Raw genomic sequence first — 17,433 nt, 5'->3', positions numbered from 1 at the left:
AAAAATTTATTTTTAATTATGTGTAAGTCTGTGTATATGGGTGTGCACATGAGTGCAGGTGCTCAAAGCTTCAGCTGGGAGCCAGGAATCAAACCTGGGTCCTTTTCAAGAGCAGCGCACACTCTTCACTGATTCTATCTATGCTTCCTAGGCAATGTTGTCTATCATCTAGGTTGCACAAATCCTAAGCCTTATACAAGCATATGTGAAATTCACATACTTCTAACTGAAGTGACTAAAAATTCCTAAGTCAGAAACACAGGTTCCACTCTCTTTATTTCCCATTATCTAGTCATTAAGACAGAAGTCTCATTTCATCCCTGCTACCAGTGATTCAGTTATGGTTTATGTCTCAATCATCTACCATCTGGCACCCTTCCTTTCTATCCAAAATCATACTGCTACCAGAATGATTGTTCTAAAATAACCATCTGATCCTGAAGCTGGAAATCTTATCATCTACAGCTATGTTCTCTGTATCCCAACTCAAGTGGAACTACCTATAGTTGGAACATGTTGTTTCATGTCTCCAAGCATTCCTTCTGCCTACAGTGTTCTCCCACTCATGGCCCCTACAGCTAATGGCTAAACTCTGTTCATCAACTGTTGTTTTTTCGTAAGTTAGGGTCTTGTAACCCAGGATGACCTAACTCCAAAGCATTCTTTGCCTCAGCCTCCCAAGCGCTGGGATTACAGGTATAACCACCATACCTGCCTTCATGATCTAGCTTTTTAAGTTTTCTCTGTGGAGTATCCCTATGCTTTCTTGGCAGAGTTCAGTCTTCTCATTGTAAATATTCTTTTTTTGTTGTTGTTATTTTTTTTTGTTTGTTTGTTTTTTGAGACAGGGTTTCTCTGTGTAACATTTCTGGCTGTCCTGGAATTCATTTTGTAGACCAGGCTGGCCTAGAACTCACAGAGAACCACCTGCCTCAAGGATCACTTTTTAATACACTGGTATTTTACAAGTCTCTCATTCTAGATCTTAAGATCCTTGCAGGGCTGGAGAAATGGCTCAGAGGTTAAAAGCACTGACTGTTCTTCCAGAGGTCCTGAATTCAATTCCCAGCAACCACATAGTGGCTAATAACCATCTGGTAATGAGATCTGGTGCCCTCTTCTGGTGTGCAAACATACATGTAGGCAGAACACTGTTTACATAGTAAATCTTAAAAAAAATTTGAGAGAGTGGGGGGCTATGGGAAGGGTTGGTGGGAGGAGGTGGAGAGAAATTATGTAACTATATTTTAATAAAAGTAAAAATAAATTTAAGCCCAGCAGTGGTGGTACATGCCTTTGATCCTAGCACTACGGAGGCAGAGGCAGGCAGATCTGAGTTCAAGGACAGACTGGTCTACAGAGCGAGTTATAGGACAGCCAGAGTTGTTACATAGAGAAATCCTGTCTTGAACCTCCTTCCAATAAATAAATTTAAAAATGGGCAATATAAATTGAATACCATGTACCTGTCTAATCTCCCAAGTCAAAATTCTAGAAACCTTTTCCAGTCTTCCTTTTTCATCCCAAGTGCCAATATGTTATGAAGTCCTGTTGATCACACCTCTTTCTGAAGAGGTCTCAATGTCACTCTTTTCCCCATTCCAGTGCCACCACCACCCTACTTTAGGCTCCACTCCTCTTAGCCTGAACTACATTTTCTCTCCCCTCCAAACCACTCTCCACACTGCCAGTAAATTAAAAAAAATTTATTACAAAAATAATACACACTAAAAACTCAAATGATACAGAAATAAAAGCAGAATACTCATTCAGTATACATAAACCAAGTGAACCACCTCCTCTCCATTCCCATCCCCAGAGGTTCACTGTGAACAATTTAACAGTTTCACATCTTTCCCTTTGCACATACAAGTATATACAAACATATCATATACACCTGGTTTTTTACTCTTACACAAATGGGATCATACATGTCTATTATTTGACTCAAATTCTGTCTTCATTCAATATCCAGAAAATTTCTGAAACAAATCTAATGCACTTCTCTAGACTTTATTTCCTTAAATAAAAAATTCACTCACTGGTATCAAATGCAAATATCTCTCTCTCTCTCTCTCTTTCTTTTTTTGGTTTTTCAAGACAGGGTTTCTCTGTGTAGCTCTGGCTGTCCTGGAACTCACTTTGTAGACCAGGATGGCTTTGAACTCACAGAGATCCACCTGCCTCTGCCTCCCAAGTGCTGGGATTAAAGGCGTGCGCCACCATCGCCCGGCTCAAATGCAAAGCTCTTGAAGATATGCTTCCTGTTGTCTTTCAGTGTCATGTCTAGTCATTCCAGCATCCTTTCTGAAACAAGGCAGGTATAAACACATTCTGTCATATCTAGACTTTCAACTTTTCCCTTCATGTTAACACCCTGCCTGGACTTTTTGAGCTGCTACACTCCTACCAATGACTTCTTCAACACTCAGTTTTCAGCTGGCCTCTGGAAGACTTCTTTGCTTTTTCACACATGATCTCTTCTCAATTTTTCTTTGTACTTTACAGCTAAGCTTCTTGATTGTATTTGTCTTACAGTTCTAATGATTTATAAACATGGTTTGACCTCTACTCTCCCTCCCCCAACTTGATGCCAAGCTCTTATTTAACCTTTGCACTCCAAGGATCTGATAAAGTGCTTAGCATGGAACAGATACACCATAACATATCTGTTGGGATTTAATGATTTTAAGAACATTTACTGAGTACCTACTTTGCATAGAACCATGCCCTAAGCATAAAAAGCAACAAAAGATAGTCTTGGCCATAAGAAACTTACCATTTTTCCTATAATTTTTCCTATGGCGAGGGAGAGCACATTTACATGGCCATCTATTATTTTGGATACACAGCCTGTTTCAAAGATTTATAGCTATGTTCCTGTAATCTATTTAGGAACAAGGCACTGTATATCCTCGAAACTAATACATGAACAAACAGTTTGTCCAATATGTTTGTATCTTAAGCGTGGCACAGAGCCAGCCCATCAGTACCTAATTCTCTATTCCAGCAGATGGGTTTTCATCTATTCCAGCCTGCAAATTATAAGTGAAATGGTGCCATGTTTCTACACCAAGAACAATAAATGCCATTAAAGGCGTGTAATGGGGAAGAGTGAGTCTGCTCTCTCTTCTTGGTAGTGGTTAGGGGAAAGAACTTGCTACTCCAGGATCTGGAGACATGATTACTATTTACTTATTACTAAACCTAGGGTGGTAATCTGGTGATATCACTATCAGCCACTATACACATATAAATAAGCTGGGGGAAAGGTAATCGACCAGGCTGATTGAAGAGGCTTAAAGGAAGCCTCATTCATCAGAGTCCAAGTCACTGTCTCCAGCAATGGAGTGGAAATCCTCACTGTCCTCCTCGTCCTCAGACAGGTGGACCTGGCTTAGTACGCTGGGCCCAGAGCGCTGCTCTTCCTCATCTTCTTCCTCCTCTGATACCTCATACCCACCGATGCTGCTGAAGCTTGTATCCTGGGTGTTCGACTTGGGGTCGGGTTCCTCATAGCTCCCATAACTGAGAAGAGAAACAAAATCTCTCAAGCTTGGGAACCACCCACTGGCTGACCATTCCCATGCTTTGTACTGCCAAGGGATCAACTCATCTCAACCTCCCCTGGACACTAAATAATGGGTTCTTGACTGTTCCACCTCCCCTAAGAAGAAAATGACCCTGTTAAAAACATTAACTTGTTAACGTTATACATGTGAGAACCTGAAATAAACTTCCTGACACTGACCAACCATCACACACTACCAGCTAACATGACCACAAATGCTGAGGAGCCCCACTGTTTCTCCTGCTACTTAGTTTCACTCATCTTTATATCCAAAATTGGGCAGCGGTCCTGAATAATCTAACACCTTGTCTCTATTACCTCCTCTCTATTCCTGCCCTGTCTGCTGTCGCTTAGTCCTGTGTTAACTTCCCTGGCCTGCACTACTGAAATAAGTCTTCATGGCCCTAGTATTGAGCTCCTTCAACTAATTCTTCACGCTTCTGCCACAGTGTTCTATTTTCTGTTTGTTTATTCTAATTTTAGTCTGAAAAAAATCACAAATGCACATTTACTGTTTAAAAAAAATTAGAACAGGGCTGGAGAGACGGCTCAGAGGTTAAGAGCACTGACTGCTCTTCCAGAGGTCCTGAGTTCAATTCCCAGCAACCACATGGTGGCTTGCCACCATCTGTAATGAAATTTGGTGCCCTCTTTTGGCCTGTAGGCATACATGTAGGTATACATGCAGGTAGAACACTGCATACATAATAAATAAACAAATAAATAAACAAATAAATAAATCTTTAAAAATAAAATGCTTGCCAGGAGTAGTGGTGCATACTTTAATCCCAGCCCTTGGGAGGCAGAGGCAGGCAGATCTCTGAATTGAGACTAGCCTGGTCTACACAGTGAATTCTAGGACAGCCAGGGTTATACAGAAACCTTGTCTTGGAATAAATAAATAGCTAACTGATTAAAAATAAGATGCTCATCCCTCGGAAATTTGTTTTTCAATGATAATAATGAACATCCTTCTGTGTCAATAAATTCAGCTCTACTGTTGTGGAATATTAGTTTAAGATGTGTTACATTCGTTTATGCTGTGGAATATTTGTTTAATGATGCAAAGATGTGTTGCATTCTTTTATGTTGCATTTGTTTAACTCTGCAAAGTGGTGTTACTGTGCCTGTTTAAGACACTTGATGGGTCTAATAAAGAGCTGAATGGCCAACAGCTAGGCAGGAGAGAGAAATGGGTGGGGCTGCCAGGCAGAAAGAATAAATAGAAGAGAGAAGAGCAAGGAGCGAAAAAAGGAGGAGAGGAGGACACCAGAGGCCACCCAGCCATATAACCAGCCATGGAGTAAGAAGGAAAGAAAAATAGAATAGAGAAAGGTAAAAAGCCCAGAGGCAAAATGTAGAAGAAGAAAGATGGGATAATTTAAGAAAAGCTGGTTAGAAATAAGCCAAGCTAAGGCCAGGCATTCACAAGGAAGAATAAGTCTCCATATATTTATTTGGGAGCTGGGTGGCAGGCCCCCAAGGAGTTAAAAAAAAAAAACAAAAACCCAAAACCAACTACACTCTACAGCATAATTTTTTGGGTGGATTTTTGAGACTGAGTCTTACTATTCAGTTCTATCTAGCCTCAAATTTGTGATTCTCCTGTCTCAACCTTCTAAGCATAGGGATTAGAGTGTGCCAGACTTAACAGCTGCATGGTATTCTGCTATATGGCTATAACATGATTTATTTAACAGTCTTTCAGTGGTAACATTTAGCTGTTCCCGATTTATTTCACCATTAGACACAATGGGCTCTAATAAAATCTTTGCACATCTTTTTTGTTTGTTTGAGACAGGATCTCACAATGTAGCCTTAACTGTCCTGGAACTGGCTATGTAGACCAGGCTGCCCTAGAACCCATAGTGCTCTGACTCCTAGAGTGTTGGGATAAAGAGTGCGTATCATCATGTCTGGCTATAAACACCTCAATGAAAGTGTTCTCATAGGACAATTTCCTAGAACTTTAGAATTTTAGAACCAAAGGGGGTATACATTTAAATATTTTTATTTAAAGTAATAAAATTGTCATAGTTCTCTCCCACTCACCCTATCTATTTACATATTATTGCCAGCCATTTGGGAATGTCTTTTTCTTCACACCCTTTCCAAAAAATCATCACCAATCTGACAGGTAAGAAGCTACATTACATTGTTATCATACTTATTTGATTATTAGAGAAGCTATAAAATATAGTTATTGGTCATTTGAATTTGTGAATTTCTTAGCTCACGTCTTTTATCCTTTGTTCTTTAGAGCATAGAGCAAGCTTTCTAAAACACAAAGCAGATCATACACTGTTCTCACTCAATGCCTGCCCACATTTGGGTCCTTCACAATTTGGTTCTTACCTATCTCTTTTAAAAAATAATTTTTATTTATTCTTAACTACCTCTTTGAATCATTTCTATTACATGGATCAATTAAAAGCTCTGGCCTACTTGTATTCTTTCAAAATGCCTCATGACTCTGGGTTTTCACATTGCCATTCCAAGTCTCTGGGATATCTTATGCGTCTTACCCTATAAACTACTACTCATATTTGGCTCAGTTTCCTTCTCTAATCAGCTTCGCTCCCCATCCTTCTCCATGCCCCAGAAAAACCCTGTGGTTGCCTTTTATGTTACACTGCCATTGCCTGTTAACCTGTTTCATAATTCCTAATAGGCAGAACTCCTTAAAGGAGGGAATCCCAAAGCTTATTTTTGTTTTTACTTATAGTCAATAAAATGTTTTATCTACTTGCTGGCAAGATGGATCACATATGCAGTAAATCCAACATGTTTGAAGCAAAAATCATTTTCACATCCTCTCTGTTTTTCTTTCCTCAATGAAATTTTCATTATTTATCAGACTCAACTCCCAAATTCAACTGAATACTGCTATTTTCTATCCCATACTACCCTTAAAAGTTACTTAACATACAAATTTGATGTTACTTTCTCTTCCTCCTTTTTCGTTTTTTGAGACAGTGTCTCATGTAACCCTGCCTAGCTTTGAACTCATCCTGTAGCTGAGGATTACCTTTAACACCTGACCTTCCCACCTTGAAAGTGTGCATAGGTCAGCATCACCACACAGAGCTGTTTTGTTTGTTTTTAGACAGAGCCTCAATACACAGCCCAGGTTTGTGGAGTTTCTGTTGTTTTGGTTTTTTGTTTGTTTGTTTTTTGTTTTTGTTTGTGTTTTTGGATACAGGGTTTTACTGGCCTGGACCTCACTATACAGATCAGACTGGTCTTGAATTCAGAGATCCACCTGCCTCTTCTTAGGCATGCACCACCACACTTGGCTAGCCTTGAATTTAGGATCTTCCTGTCTCATACCCTAAGTATTGAGATTACAGAAGTATGCTAGCATAGCTGACAACTTCCTTTCCCTGAAAGTATGTACTCCTAACAGAACAAAATCCAAATGCCTTAGGATTCTACTTATGATCCTCTACAATATAGGCTCTTGCTATTTCAAAAGTCTTAATTTCCCAACCACCTCCATTTACTCTTGAACACACTTCGTGTTGGATTTCTATGCCTCTGACATACTATTTCATCTGTAAAGATCTATCCCCCTTTGCTGCCATTGTATATGCTTAGCAGACTCCGATCCATCCTTTAAGACATAGTTCAAATGCTTCTACGTGAAATTTACCGATTACTTAAAAGCACAATAAGACACTCCCTTTTTAGGGATACGTCAGCACTCTGCACTTATTTGTGCTTAAGTACTTATAACATTATGTCAGATGATTCCACTAGACGAGCTCCTCAAGGACAGGCTATGTCTTATTTATGTATTCCCAGGGTCTAGACAATGCTTGGCGCAAGCAGAGGTGCTCAGGGAATGTGTGACAGATGGAAGCCATCTGATGCTAGGCCCTTGTCACCATAGGTGGGAAATGATGCCAGAGCCCAGTAGCATCTTACTGCCCATTACCTGATGTTGCTATCCTCCAAACCACGGGAAGCTTCCCCACCATCTCCCTCATAGGACATCATGCTTTCTTCATTTTCCATGCCCATCCTCGTATTCTCTTGAAGCACACGAGGATGTTTGGGTCTTATACTGCCAGATCCCACATCAGAGTCACTCCCACTTTCACTTAGCTGAATAGCTGTAAAAAGACAGATTGTGGTTCATTAACAGACAAGCTTGATGGACTAGGGGTATGGCTCAGTGCTAGAGTGTTTGCCTCGCATGTATGAGATAGACTTTCTGCCTAAAGTCCTTACCTCTCAGGCCTCTCTTGAACTACCAAATGTCAATAGTAGCAAGATCTATAGTTTAGAAACTGAATCCAAGTAACTCATTTCTTCTATCTCAGTCTAATCTACCCGTTTTCTATCATCTCCAATACCTTTACCTTACCATTGCGATTATTTTTCTTAATTTTCCTTTCCTGTTCCCAAACACAACCCTTCAAAGCTGCTACTTGGGCACTACCTTTTCCACTGTTCCCTTTATGTCTCCTGTGTCTGCTCATCTTCACTTCCCCTCAGGCTAATGGACATGATCATCCTCTGAGTGTGTGTTCAGTACTCTCAGGTCTACTAATGGGACTTCAATAAAAAGACAGGTTTTTTTATACTAGCACATAGCAAGTAGCAAAATGGTTTCTATTCAGTCCTGAGGGCACAACAGTGAGCTACACAGAAACAGAAGCGAAAGAGTAAGACTCACCAGAAAAAGGGTTATCTCCTTCTTCATCACTCCCAGCATCTTCCTCATCATCTTCTCCTTCAGACATAAGCAAGTCCTCATACAAAACACTGGCTTGAGTCTGTTGTACAGTTCCTTCCTCTTCATCTGCAAGATCACCATCTCCATCTTCACCTTCCTAAAAAAGTCCAGGTGGCGCCCCACCAGTGACTAAGAGACCAGAATACCTTCCTTCCCCTGCATCCCATTTGCTGCCTCACAAGAAGTTAAGTAACTGTAGTGGATGGATTTGTCTAATTTATTCTAAGGATTAAAGTCAGACTGAGGCTCGCTATGGAGAAAATCTATGATTCTCATCTTGGGATTTGGCCTGCCCTATACTATATACAGGGGTTCCTGTCATATAAGTGTATAACGTAACCATAAGCTTTCTGTAAGCATACTCACTGGGGCTGGAGTCTTAGGCTTCTCCTCCTCCTCCTCCTCCTCCTCCCCTTCAATATCTACAGAGTCTTCCTGGCCCAGCCTACCTTGGCCCTGGCAAATGTGAGTAAGGAACACAAATAGCACATCATTGAGGGATGTGCCTGTGGGAGTTAACCAAGGGTTCTTTACCTAGGCCAGATGCTCTTTCCTGATATCCCAGCCAACACCACGGCTAGTGGAGGCTGTTTACACAGCTCAAGGCATGTGCACTTCCTCCCAGTCATTCTTTGGAAATAATAGACAGGGCAAGAAAAACACAAAGAACAGGAAAGTTTTTGGTCCACTCCTAACTGTCATCAGAAGGGAATGTTTCCTTTCTAAGGCAAGCTTTTGAGATAGAAAATCCTTCTGGGTTTTGTATTCTTTCGTGGAACCTTGAGAATAGGTATAGCTTCAGATGCAAAGTATGTTTTGATACCTCTGGTAAAAGCCAGTTTAAAAAAATTATATATAATTTTAATTTGGTTTATAACTTATAAGATGCACAAAATAGTATGCCAATTGTTGTGAACACTATCTCTGAATGCAGCTGGTCTTTCTAGTTAGCCACCTATTAGGCTGCTCTGATGCTTCAACTACTTTCTCTGAAGTTCTGTTGTGCTTAATTCTGCCAACCATGCCCCAGAAATCAAATTTCAAAGCCTTGTTTTCAGGGCCAAAGGATCTAGTCACCCTTCATGTATGCATGGTATCAGTCCATCCCTCCATGTTCACCCACCGGGCAGACCACCAACCTCACAAAAAGAAATAGTCTCCTACCTGTGTTAGCTGCTTTTCTGAAGTAGCACTGGGAATATCCAAGACAGACATATTGCTCTCATCTTGATATACAGAGGCATCTCGAGAAACACTGAGGGATGTGCTGTTATCATACAAATCAGGAGGCTGTGACATAAAATATACAATTTACCTTCTACCAAGGGAACAGCTAGAAGAAATACAAAGAATCCTCCTTTATAACATTCACTAAAGAAAAAGGACATGCAAGACGACCCAGTTAAAGAGGAAACACAGCCTGGTACAGCTTTGTAGACAAATTTTTAGAATCCTATGAATAACATCCACTCTAGCAGACTGGCATCTAATGTACGTGTTCAGAAACTAAAGCAGAAATGCATAAAGCTTAGGGACAAGTTTATGTATTAACGGCCTCTCTGGTCAGTAACCTACTTTCTTCTTCTAAGCCTTGCCTTACTGTTTTTAAGCTCAGAGATTCATATTAGTTATAGTTTTATTGACTTAGAGGCATATAAGAAGAAATTGGATAAAGGAATTTAAGTTTCAACAAGAGTATGGGATGGTTTGACAGTTCACGAGCTTGCGGACGATGCTTCAAAGCAAAATGATATGTTAAAAACAAAACAAAACATGGGCTTTGGAGTAAACAGCCCTGGGATTGAGTCTTGGCTCTACCACTGTTAATCATCCTGTTTTCTTCAACTGTAAAGCATGGATGATAATATCTACCTCACAGGGTTGTCATGTGTACCAATTAAGAGGTATGTACCAACACTTGGTACTTAATAAATGATAGATCTCTTCCTTATTGTCCCTGAAAGGAACAGGGATTTAGCAAATAGATTCTAGTCAATGATAAGAGGGACTAGATAAAATATTCATGAAGTGCATAGAATAAGAAAAATAATATTCATCAATTTTAAAGTATGTTTATAGACATAAACACATATACCACAGATATGAAGAAACTCAAAATATTCAGTGATTGGTGTTATGAAAGATGGAATTGTTAAGTAACACCTCTTTGTATCTTCCAATTTTCTTTTTAAAAAAAACTTCATTCATTTTTTAAAATTATGTATATACCTGTATGTTTGAGTGTGGGTTTGTGCATGTGAGTACAGTGTCTATGAAGGCCAGAAGAGGTGTCAAAACTTCTGGAGGTGGAGTTAAAACAGCAAGCCACATAACATGGGTGCTAGGAACAAAACTCAGGTCCTCTGAAAGAGCAGCAAGCACTCTTAACTGCCAAGCCATCTCTCCAGCCCCATCTTCTAATTTTCCCCAATCATCATGTTACTTTGAGCAATACAAAAACTGCTTATGAGCAAGGAATAAAGCCTATAGTTCCAGCACAAATTGGAGGCCAGTCTGGATTATACAGCCAGACCCTGTCTCAAAGAAACAAATGCACACCTACAAGTGTTGCTCTGTAAACAAGTAAGCAAACAACATTGACTGAGAAGATCTGAGTTTCCAAAATAGAGGCAAAACAGGTTTCAAAACGTTAGTGCACAAATAAACTGGTATGCAACGGAAGGGAAAAAAATCAGGAAATTTCTGCAAAATTTGAAAGTGTAGTATGAAAATAAAGAGAATTATGGGAAACTGTAAAATGAGTAATTCCAAGGTATTGAGCTCAATGCAAGCTCAGTATAAATATCCAGATGCAAATACATTATTAACCGCCACCATTTGGAAGTTGAAAATAACATGATTACTGCCATGCTTCTATACAATCACAACTGTATTATGACAGTTACATAGACATAGACACTTTGTAATAATCTTTTGATTTTATATAGTAATGAGTAAGGGTGGTCACACATGAGGCTCTTCCTTGAGTTAACAGGCAATGACTGGGCTATCTTACAATGTATACACATAAATGAAGGGAATGATGAGAGCATGAACAGATAAGAATGAAGCAGTACTATCCATACCATACTCTCCATAGGAAACTCACTAAGAATACCAAAACAGCTATTGCTCAGGAAGGACAAGGCTTTGATTCACCAATGGTCTAGGCTTATGACTGTCCAAGACTTGAGAAAAGCACATGCCACTTGGTGGTTAGATTCTTCTGGAGAATAATGGCTAGTACTCAAGCTTTAACTTACCAGAAAGTACCTTGTGGAAACTGTGAGCCTATTAGCAAACAAGGCCTTCCTGGGCAACATCACTCACCCAAGCCCCCTTGACCCAATCTGCCCATACAACTCCAAGAGCCTTTCCTTGTTCTGGACCTTGAAGAAGTATCTGAGGGTTCTTTATACCTGGCCCCTCAGTAACCTAAGTTTTGGGATGAAAGAGAGAGTAAAAGAAAGATAGAGAAAGTGTACGAATGAGACACAGAGACAGCAAAAATCCAATAGAGATCATGTATGCTGCATTTAAACTCAGAGTGAAACCTGGGTAGAATGAAAAATAATCCTATGGGAATAGGAAGAAATTCTGCATTTAAAGTATTTGGTTAAATTTGAAAGAGCCTCTGGGAACTTTACAAAAAACGAAACAAAATAAAAACCCTTCACACAAAGAAGGAAAGAAATATTTACCAAATGCCTATCATGTGCCATACAAACTAATCACTTAACGTTAGAAAGCACATCTTAGAGAAATGGGAATAGAAATGTTAATTTCCCAGTATCACAAAACTAGACAGTAGCAGAGTTAAGACTCATACCGAGGCCTGTTTTACACCAAACCTCATGTCCTTTCCACTCTACCACTGTATCTCCAATAAAGAAACTAAGGACCTGTTAATATTCCATTTAAAGTCTATTCTTCAAATATGCCAACTTTCTCAGAATGTAATATAGAGGAAATATTCAAAAGGTTCCTTCAGACCAGAAAAACTAAAAAATTTCTTATTTACCCTGCTTTCTAGTCTTCTAATATATAAACTTAAAATACAAATATAAACAGTCTTCATTTAGTAGGAAAGGGAATTAACCCTGGAAATTGAGTGATGTGAGTTACAATGACATACCTCTAAGGTAATGGGTAATCAGACACCTAGAAGGTACAAGAACAATATGGCCCACATCCGTAACTGAGCAACCTACATTCTAAGGACATTCTAGAACCCCAGAATTTGCTGACAAGAGAACTGGACCTAGAGGATAGCTCTGGCTATAGTAGTCAGGAATCTGGTATTCTCACACACTGTCTATAAACAACCACCCCACTCATTCATCCCATAGTTGCCTCTTCTGGATTTAACAAGGCCACAAAGATACACGGCCCTCACTCACCTTAGCCTTTGAGAAGACAAGAAAGCACACGAAAGGCATATGAAGAGGAAGGACAGAGAAGAACGGTATCTCAGTAAACACATCCGTTAACATGCTCCCAATTTCCCAAACCATAAGAAAACTGTAAGAAATTCCTAATCCTTTGGCTCACCTGAGGTGTGTAAGGTCCTGGAGTCATTGGGTCCAAGCTTTCTAATTCTGCTTCCTCCAAAGCCGCTTCTTTAGCTGTACAAATATCTTTCTCAAGTTGAGTCAAATGTTCATCATACTGAGAAACAAAGAAAATTAATGAATTCATTCAACATTAAGGTACTGGGCAGGCAAAAATAAACAACACACACACACAGAAAAACACTGTCTTCATAGTGCTTCTATTCTAACAGCAGAACACAGCTGATAACCTAAACAAAGCAGAGAAAGAAATGACAGAATGAGGGTAGAAGATGGAATATTACATTTGAAAGAAAACAGGGTAGTCAGGAAAGCTTCAAACTCAAGGACACAACAGAAAGGCTTCATGGAGCTAGAGCTTAACCACCTACCTCAGTTAATGTCTGGTAACAAACATTCACAATCTCCTGAGCAGTCTTAGTATACTGACTCTCAGGCCCTAGGAAAGAAGTAAAATGCCATTACCTTTGTAACTTCAAGAATTTTATATTTCTTCAACACAGATTTAATATATATTGCTATTTATTCATTTATTTAAATAACCACTAAAATTTGTTTTTTTTTTTATTTTTCAAGGCAGAATTTCTTTGTGTAACACTGGCTGTCCTAGAACTCGCTCTGTACACCAGGCTGGCCTTGAATTCAGAGATCCTCCTGCCTCTGCCTCCTGAGTACTGGGACTAAAGGCATGCACTACTACCACCCAGCTAAAATGTATTTTTTCTGTTATATATGTGGGTGTTTTGCTTACGTGTATCTCTGCACACTATATGCATGCCTGGTACACAAGGAAGCCCAAAGAGTCTGTTGGACTGGAGTCACAGATGGTTTGGGGTTGCTATATATGTGCTGGGAATTGAACCCAGGTCCTCTGGAAAAGGAGTCAGTGCTCTTAATCACTGAACAATCTCTCTAACCTCATACATTGCAATTTAAAAACAAGAATTTTACACTTTGTTATCCAATAGTATATCATTATTTAAGATTCAGAAAAACTTATGTTTAATCCTTACCTTGGACCTCTCCTCTACTTTTATAAATGAAAATTTTTATTTGATTTTTGGATTTTTGTTTTGTTTTTTGAGGCAGGGTCTCACTATATAGTTCTGGCTCTCTTGGAACTCATTATGTAGATCAGGCTGGCCTCAAACTCACAGAGATTCACCTGCCTCTGCCTCCACATCTAGCTATTAGTGGGAAAACTTTAAGCATACAAAATCAGACTAATTAGTACCCTAATTAGCCAGCTTTAACAATGATCAACACAGCCGGGTGGTGGCGGTGCAAGCCTTTAATCCCAGCACTCGGGAGGCAGAGCCAGGTAGATCTCTGTGAGTTCGAGGCCAGTCTGGTCTACAGAATGAGATCCAGGACAGGCATGAAAACAACAGAAAAACCTTGTCTTGAAAAACCAAAACAAACAAACAAACACATGGCTAATCTTGTTTTATCTATATTTCATTTTCTAGACTCTTCTCAAAATATTTTGGATACAAGATCTCATTGTGTGCTCTAGACTCGTCTCCTTGCCTCTATCTCTAAGCTACCTTGAGATGTAAGGATGTAAGGATGTTGATAATGGGAGTAGGGAGTATACTGGACCTCTGTAACTTCTACCAATTTTGCTATGAACCTAGAACTACTCTAAAATATAAAGACTTCTTGAAAAACAAGAACTACTTTCTAAGCCAAACTGTATCATATCTAAAATAATAATCCCTTGGCACGTGTCTTTAATTCCAGCACTCCAGAGGCAGAAGCAGGTGGATCTCTGTAAGTTCAAGGCCAGTTTGACTTACATAGTTCCAGACCAGCCAGGGCTACATAGTGAGACTCTGTCACAATAAACAAATAATTCTTTTTTTATTAATTAATTAATTTTACATCTTGATCACAGCCTCCTCTCCCTCCTCTCCTCTGAACTGGCCACCCCCTGTGACTGGATTGGTGACTACCCCAGTTGTCATCAGATAGCCTTCATCCAGTGACTGATGGAGGCAGATTCAGAGACCCACAGCCAAACATGGGGCCATGTTCGGGGAGTCCTGCTGAGGAGAGGGAAGAGGGATTGTAGGAAAAAAGGGGGGCGGGGGTCAAGAACATCGCAGGAAAAACCACGGAAATCACTAGCCTGGCTCATGGGAACTCAAAGAGTCTGAACCAACAACCAGGGAGCCTGAATGGGACAGACCTAGGCCCTCTGCATATTCTTTAAGATAAATGAATAGCTAATCAATGTTCAAATTATAGGCCTGCACCACCATACCCAGTTGATCAAACTCAGAGCTTTATGTATACTAGGCAAACACTCTATCAACTAAGATATATCTCCAGCTCCTATAATGTATTTTTTTATGGTAAATTAAACTTCAATGAAAACTTAAAAAAACTAATTAATACAAAACATTTACTATAAAATTTCAGATAAAAACCTAATGGTTGATATTTCTTAAAAATTAAAAGATAGGGCAATGGCCAGGCACTGTGACACATGTTTTTAATCTAAGCACTCAGGAGGCAGAGGCAGGAGGATCTACAGTGAGTTCCAGGACAGCCAGGGCTACATGGTGAGACCCTTTCTAAAAAACCAAAAAATTAAAAGATAGGGCAACAGAGGACCAACATCTTCTAGGACACAAATGGCCTGGGACTGAGTAGCAGCTCCTCTTTTTATGTTCCTAGGATGGCCTTGGAACACATAGAGAGTTACCTACCATTTCCTCCTGAGTGCTGAGATTACCAGCATGTGCTACCATATCCAGTTTATGTGATGCTGGGGATTGATCCCAAGTTTTCTGGCATTCTAGAAAAACTTTTTGAAATATAGCCCCAACCCAATAAGGAAAGCTTTCACAGATGTGATCCTTGAAATACATCTACTGCTTACCATTATATAAAGAATAAAAAGTATACCACATGGGGGAGTAGAGATATAGCTTAACAGGATAGTTTACCTACCATGCACAAGGCCCTGGGTTTGGCCCACAGCACCACGGAAAGTATACTATATATACATATACTATGATTATTACAAGCCATTATAGGAATAAGGAAGTCCTTTTCAGGGGCTGGAGAGAAGGCTTAGTAGGTTCAGAGCACTTGTTTTAGATTGTTAGTTTTTCAGACAGGGTTTCTCTGTGTAATAGCTCTGGCTGTTCTGGAACTTACTTTGTAGACAAGACTGGCCTTGAACTCACAGATCCACCTGCCTCTGCCTCCTAAGCGATTAAAGGCATGGGCCACCACCTCCTGGATAACAGCATTTGTTCTTACAGAGAATCCCTGTACATTTTTCAACACTCACATGGTGGTTCACAACCAATTGTTAACTCCAGTTCCAGAGGATCCAATATCCTCTTCTGAATTCCTTGGGTACCAAGGCATGCATGCGGTGCTGAGAAATACATTCAAGCAAAATATTCATACACATAAAATAAACCTAAAAAAATATGTCCTTTTCAGGTAAAAACATCTCCCAAGTATACACTATCTACTCTTTTGTGAAATGGAGTCAGGCATGATAGTGCATGCATGCCTGTATCCCAGTGATGGAGAGGTTAAGGCAGTAGATTATGAACTCAAGGCTAGCCTGGATTACAGTAAATTTAAGGTTGACACGAAAAACTTAAAGATCATGTATCATATATCCAAAATCTAGTGGCTGGAGATGGCTCAGCAGTTAAGAATGCTTTCTGCTCTTGAAGAGGACTCCAGTTCTGATCTAAGCACCCTCATCATGTAGCTCACAGTTACCTGTTCCAGGAGATTCAATGTAATTTTTGGCCCCCGAGGCACTCATATTCATTCTATTTCTCTGTCTGTGTCACACACACACACACACACACACACACACACACACACACACACACACAAAATGAACAAAAATATTTTTTATTTTTCCAGACAGGGTCTGTCTAAGTAGCCATGGATAGCCTGGAACTTGCTATATAGATCAGGCTGGCCTCCAATTCATAGGAGATCCTCCTGCCTCTGCCTCTCAAGTACTGCCTCTCAAGTACTTGGGTATCACCACATACACAGCAAGATCTTTTTTTTTTAAAAGATATATTTATTTATTACGTATACAGTGTTCTGTCTGCATGTATGCCTGCGGGCCAGAAGAGGGCACCAGATCTCATTACAGATGGTTGTGAGCCACCATGTGGTTGCTGGGAATTGAACTCAGGACCTCTGGAAGAGTAGTCGGTACTCTTAACCTCTGAGCCATCTCTCCAGCCCACACAGCAAGATCTTTAGAAAAAAAATCAGATTGGGCTAGGGATATAGTTTGGTGGTAGAGTACTTTCCCAGCATTTGCAAGGTTCTGGGTTTAATCTTTAGCACACAAAAAAGATGCAAAATAAAATAAATTTGTATCCTTATGCCAGACACAAATAAATCAGAAAGAAAACTTAAGCCAATCATCAAGATATTAAGAATAGCCGGGCGGTGGTGGCGCACGCCTTTAATCCCAGCACTCGGGAGGCAGAGCCAGGCGGATCTCTGTGAGTTCGAGGCCAGCCTGGTCTCCAAAGTGAGTTCCAGGAAAG

General features: G+C 39.9%; 1 protein-coding gene across 4 annotated transcripts in view; it reads right to left on the bottom strand.

Annotated features, from left to right (window-relative positions):
* Positions 1-1,691: 1,691 nt before the first annotated feature.
* Taf1 (TATA-box binding protein associated factor 1) overlaps positions 1,692-17,433 on the bottom strand; it is a 75,451-nt gene continuing 59,709 nt past the window's right edge. For 3 of the 4 annotated variants that reach the window (XM_059250297.1, XM_059250298.1, XM_059250299.1), the window contains exons 33-38: positions 13,255-13,322; positions 12,864-12,980; positions 9,477-9,602; positions 8,253-8,409; positions 7,509-7,686; positions 2,644-3,528 (exon numbers count right to left, since the gene is read on the bottom strand). In XM_059250297.1, the coding sequence (XP_059106280.1) occupies positions 3,312-3,528; positions 7,509-7,686; positions 8,253-8,409; positions 9,477-9,602; positions 12,864-12,980; positions 13,255-13,322 (863 nt within the window). In that variant the 3' untranslated portion in view covers positions 2,644-3,311. Of the gene's footprint in view, positions 2,308-2,643; positions 3,529-7,508; positions 7,687-8,252; positions 8,410-9,476; positions 9,603-12,863; positions 12,981-13,254; positions 13,323-17,433 lie in introns of those variants that run through there. The other variant, XM_059250300.1, reaches the window with a different exon arrangement.

This window comes from Peromyscus eremicus, chromosome X (genome assembly GCF_949786415.1).
Source record: "Peromyscus eremicus chromosome X, PerEre_H2_v1, whole genome shotgun sequence".
NCBI lineage: Eukaryota > Metazoa > Chordata > Mammalia > Rodentia > Cricetidae > Peromyscus > Peromyscus eremicus.
The sequence above is the reverse complement of the archived record's forward strand: the minus strand, read 5'-3'. Positions and strand labels throughout refer to the sequence as shown.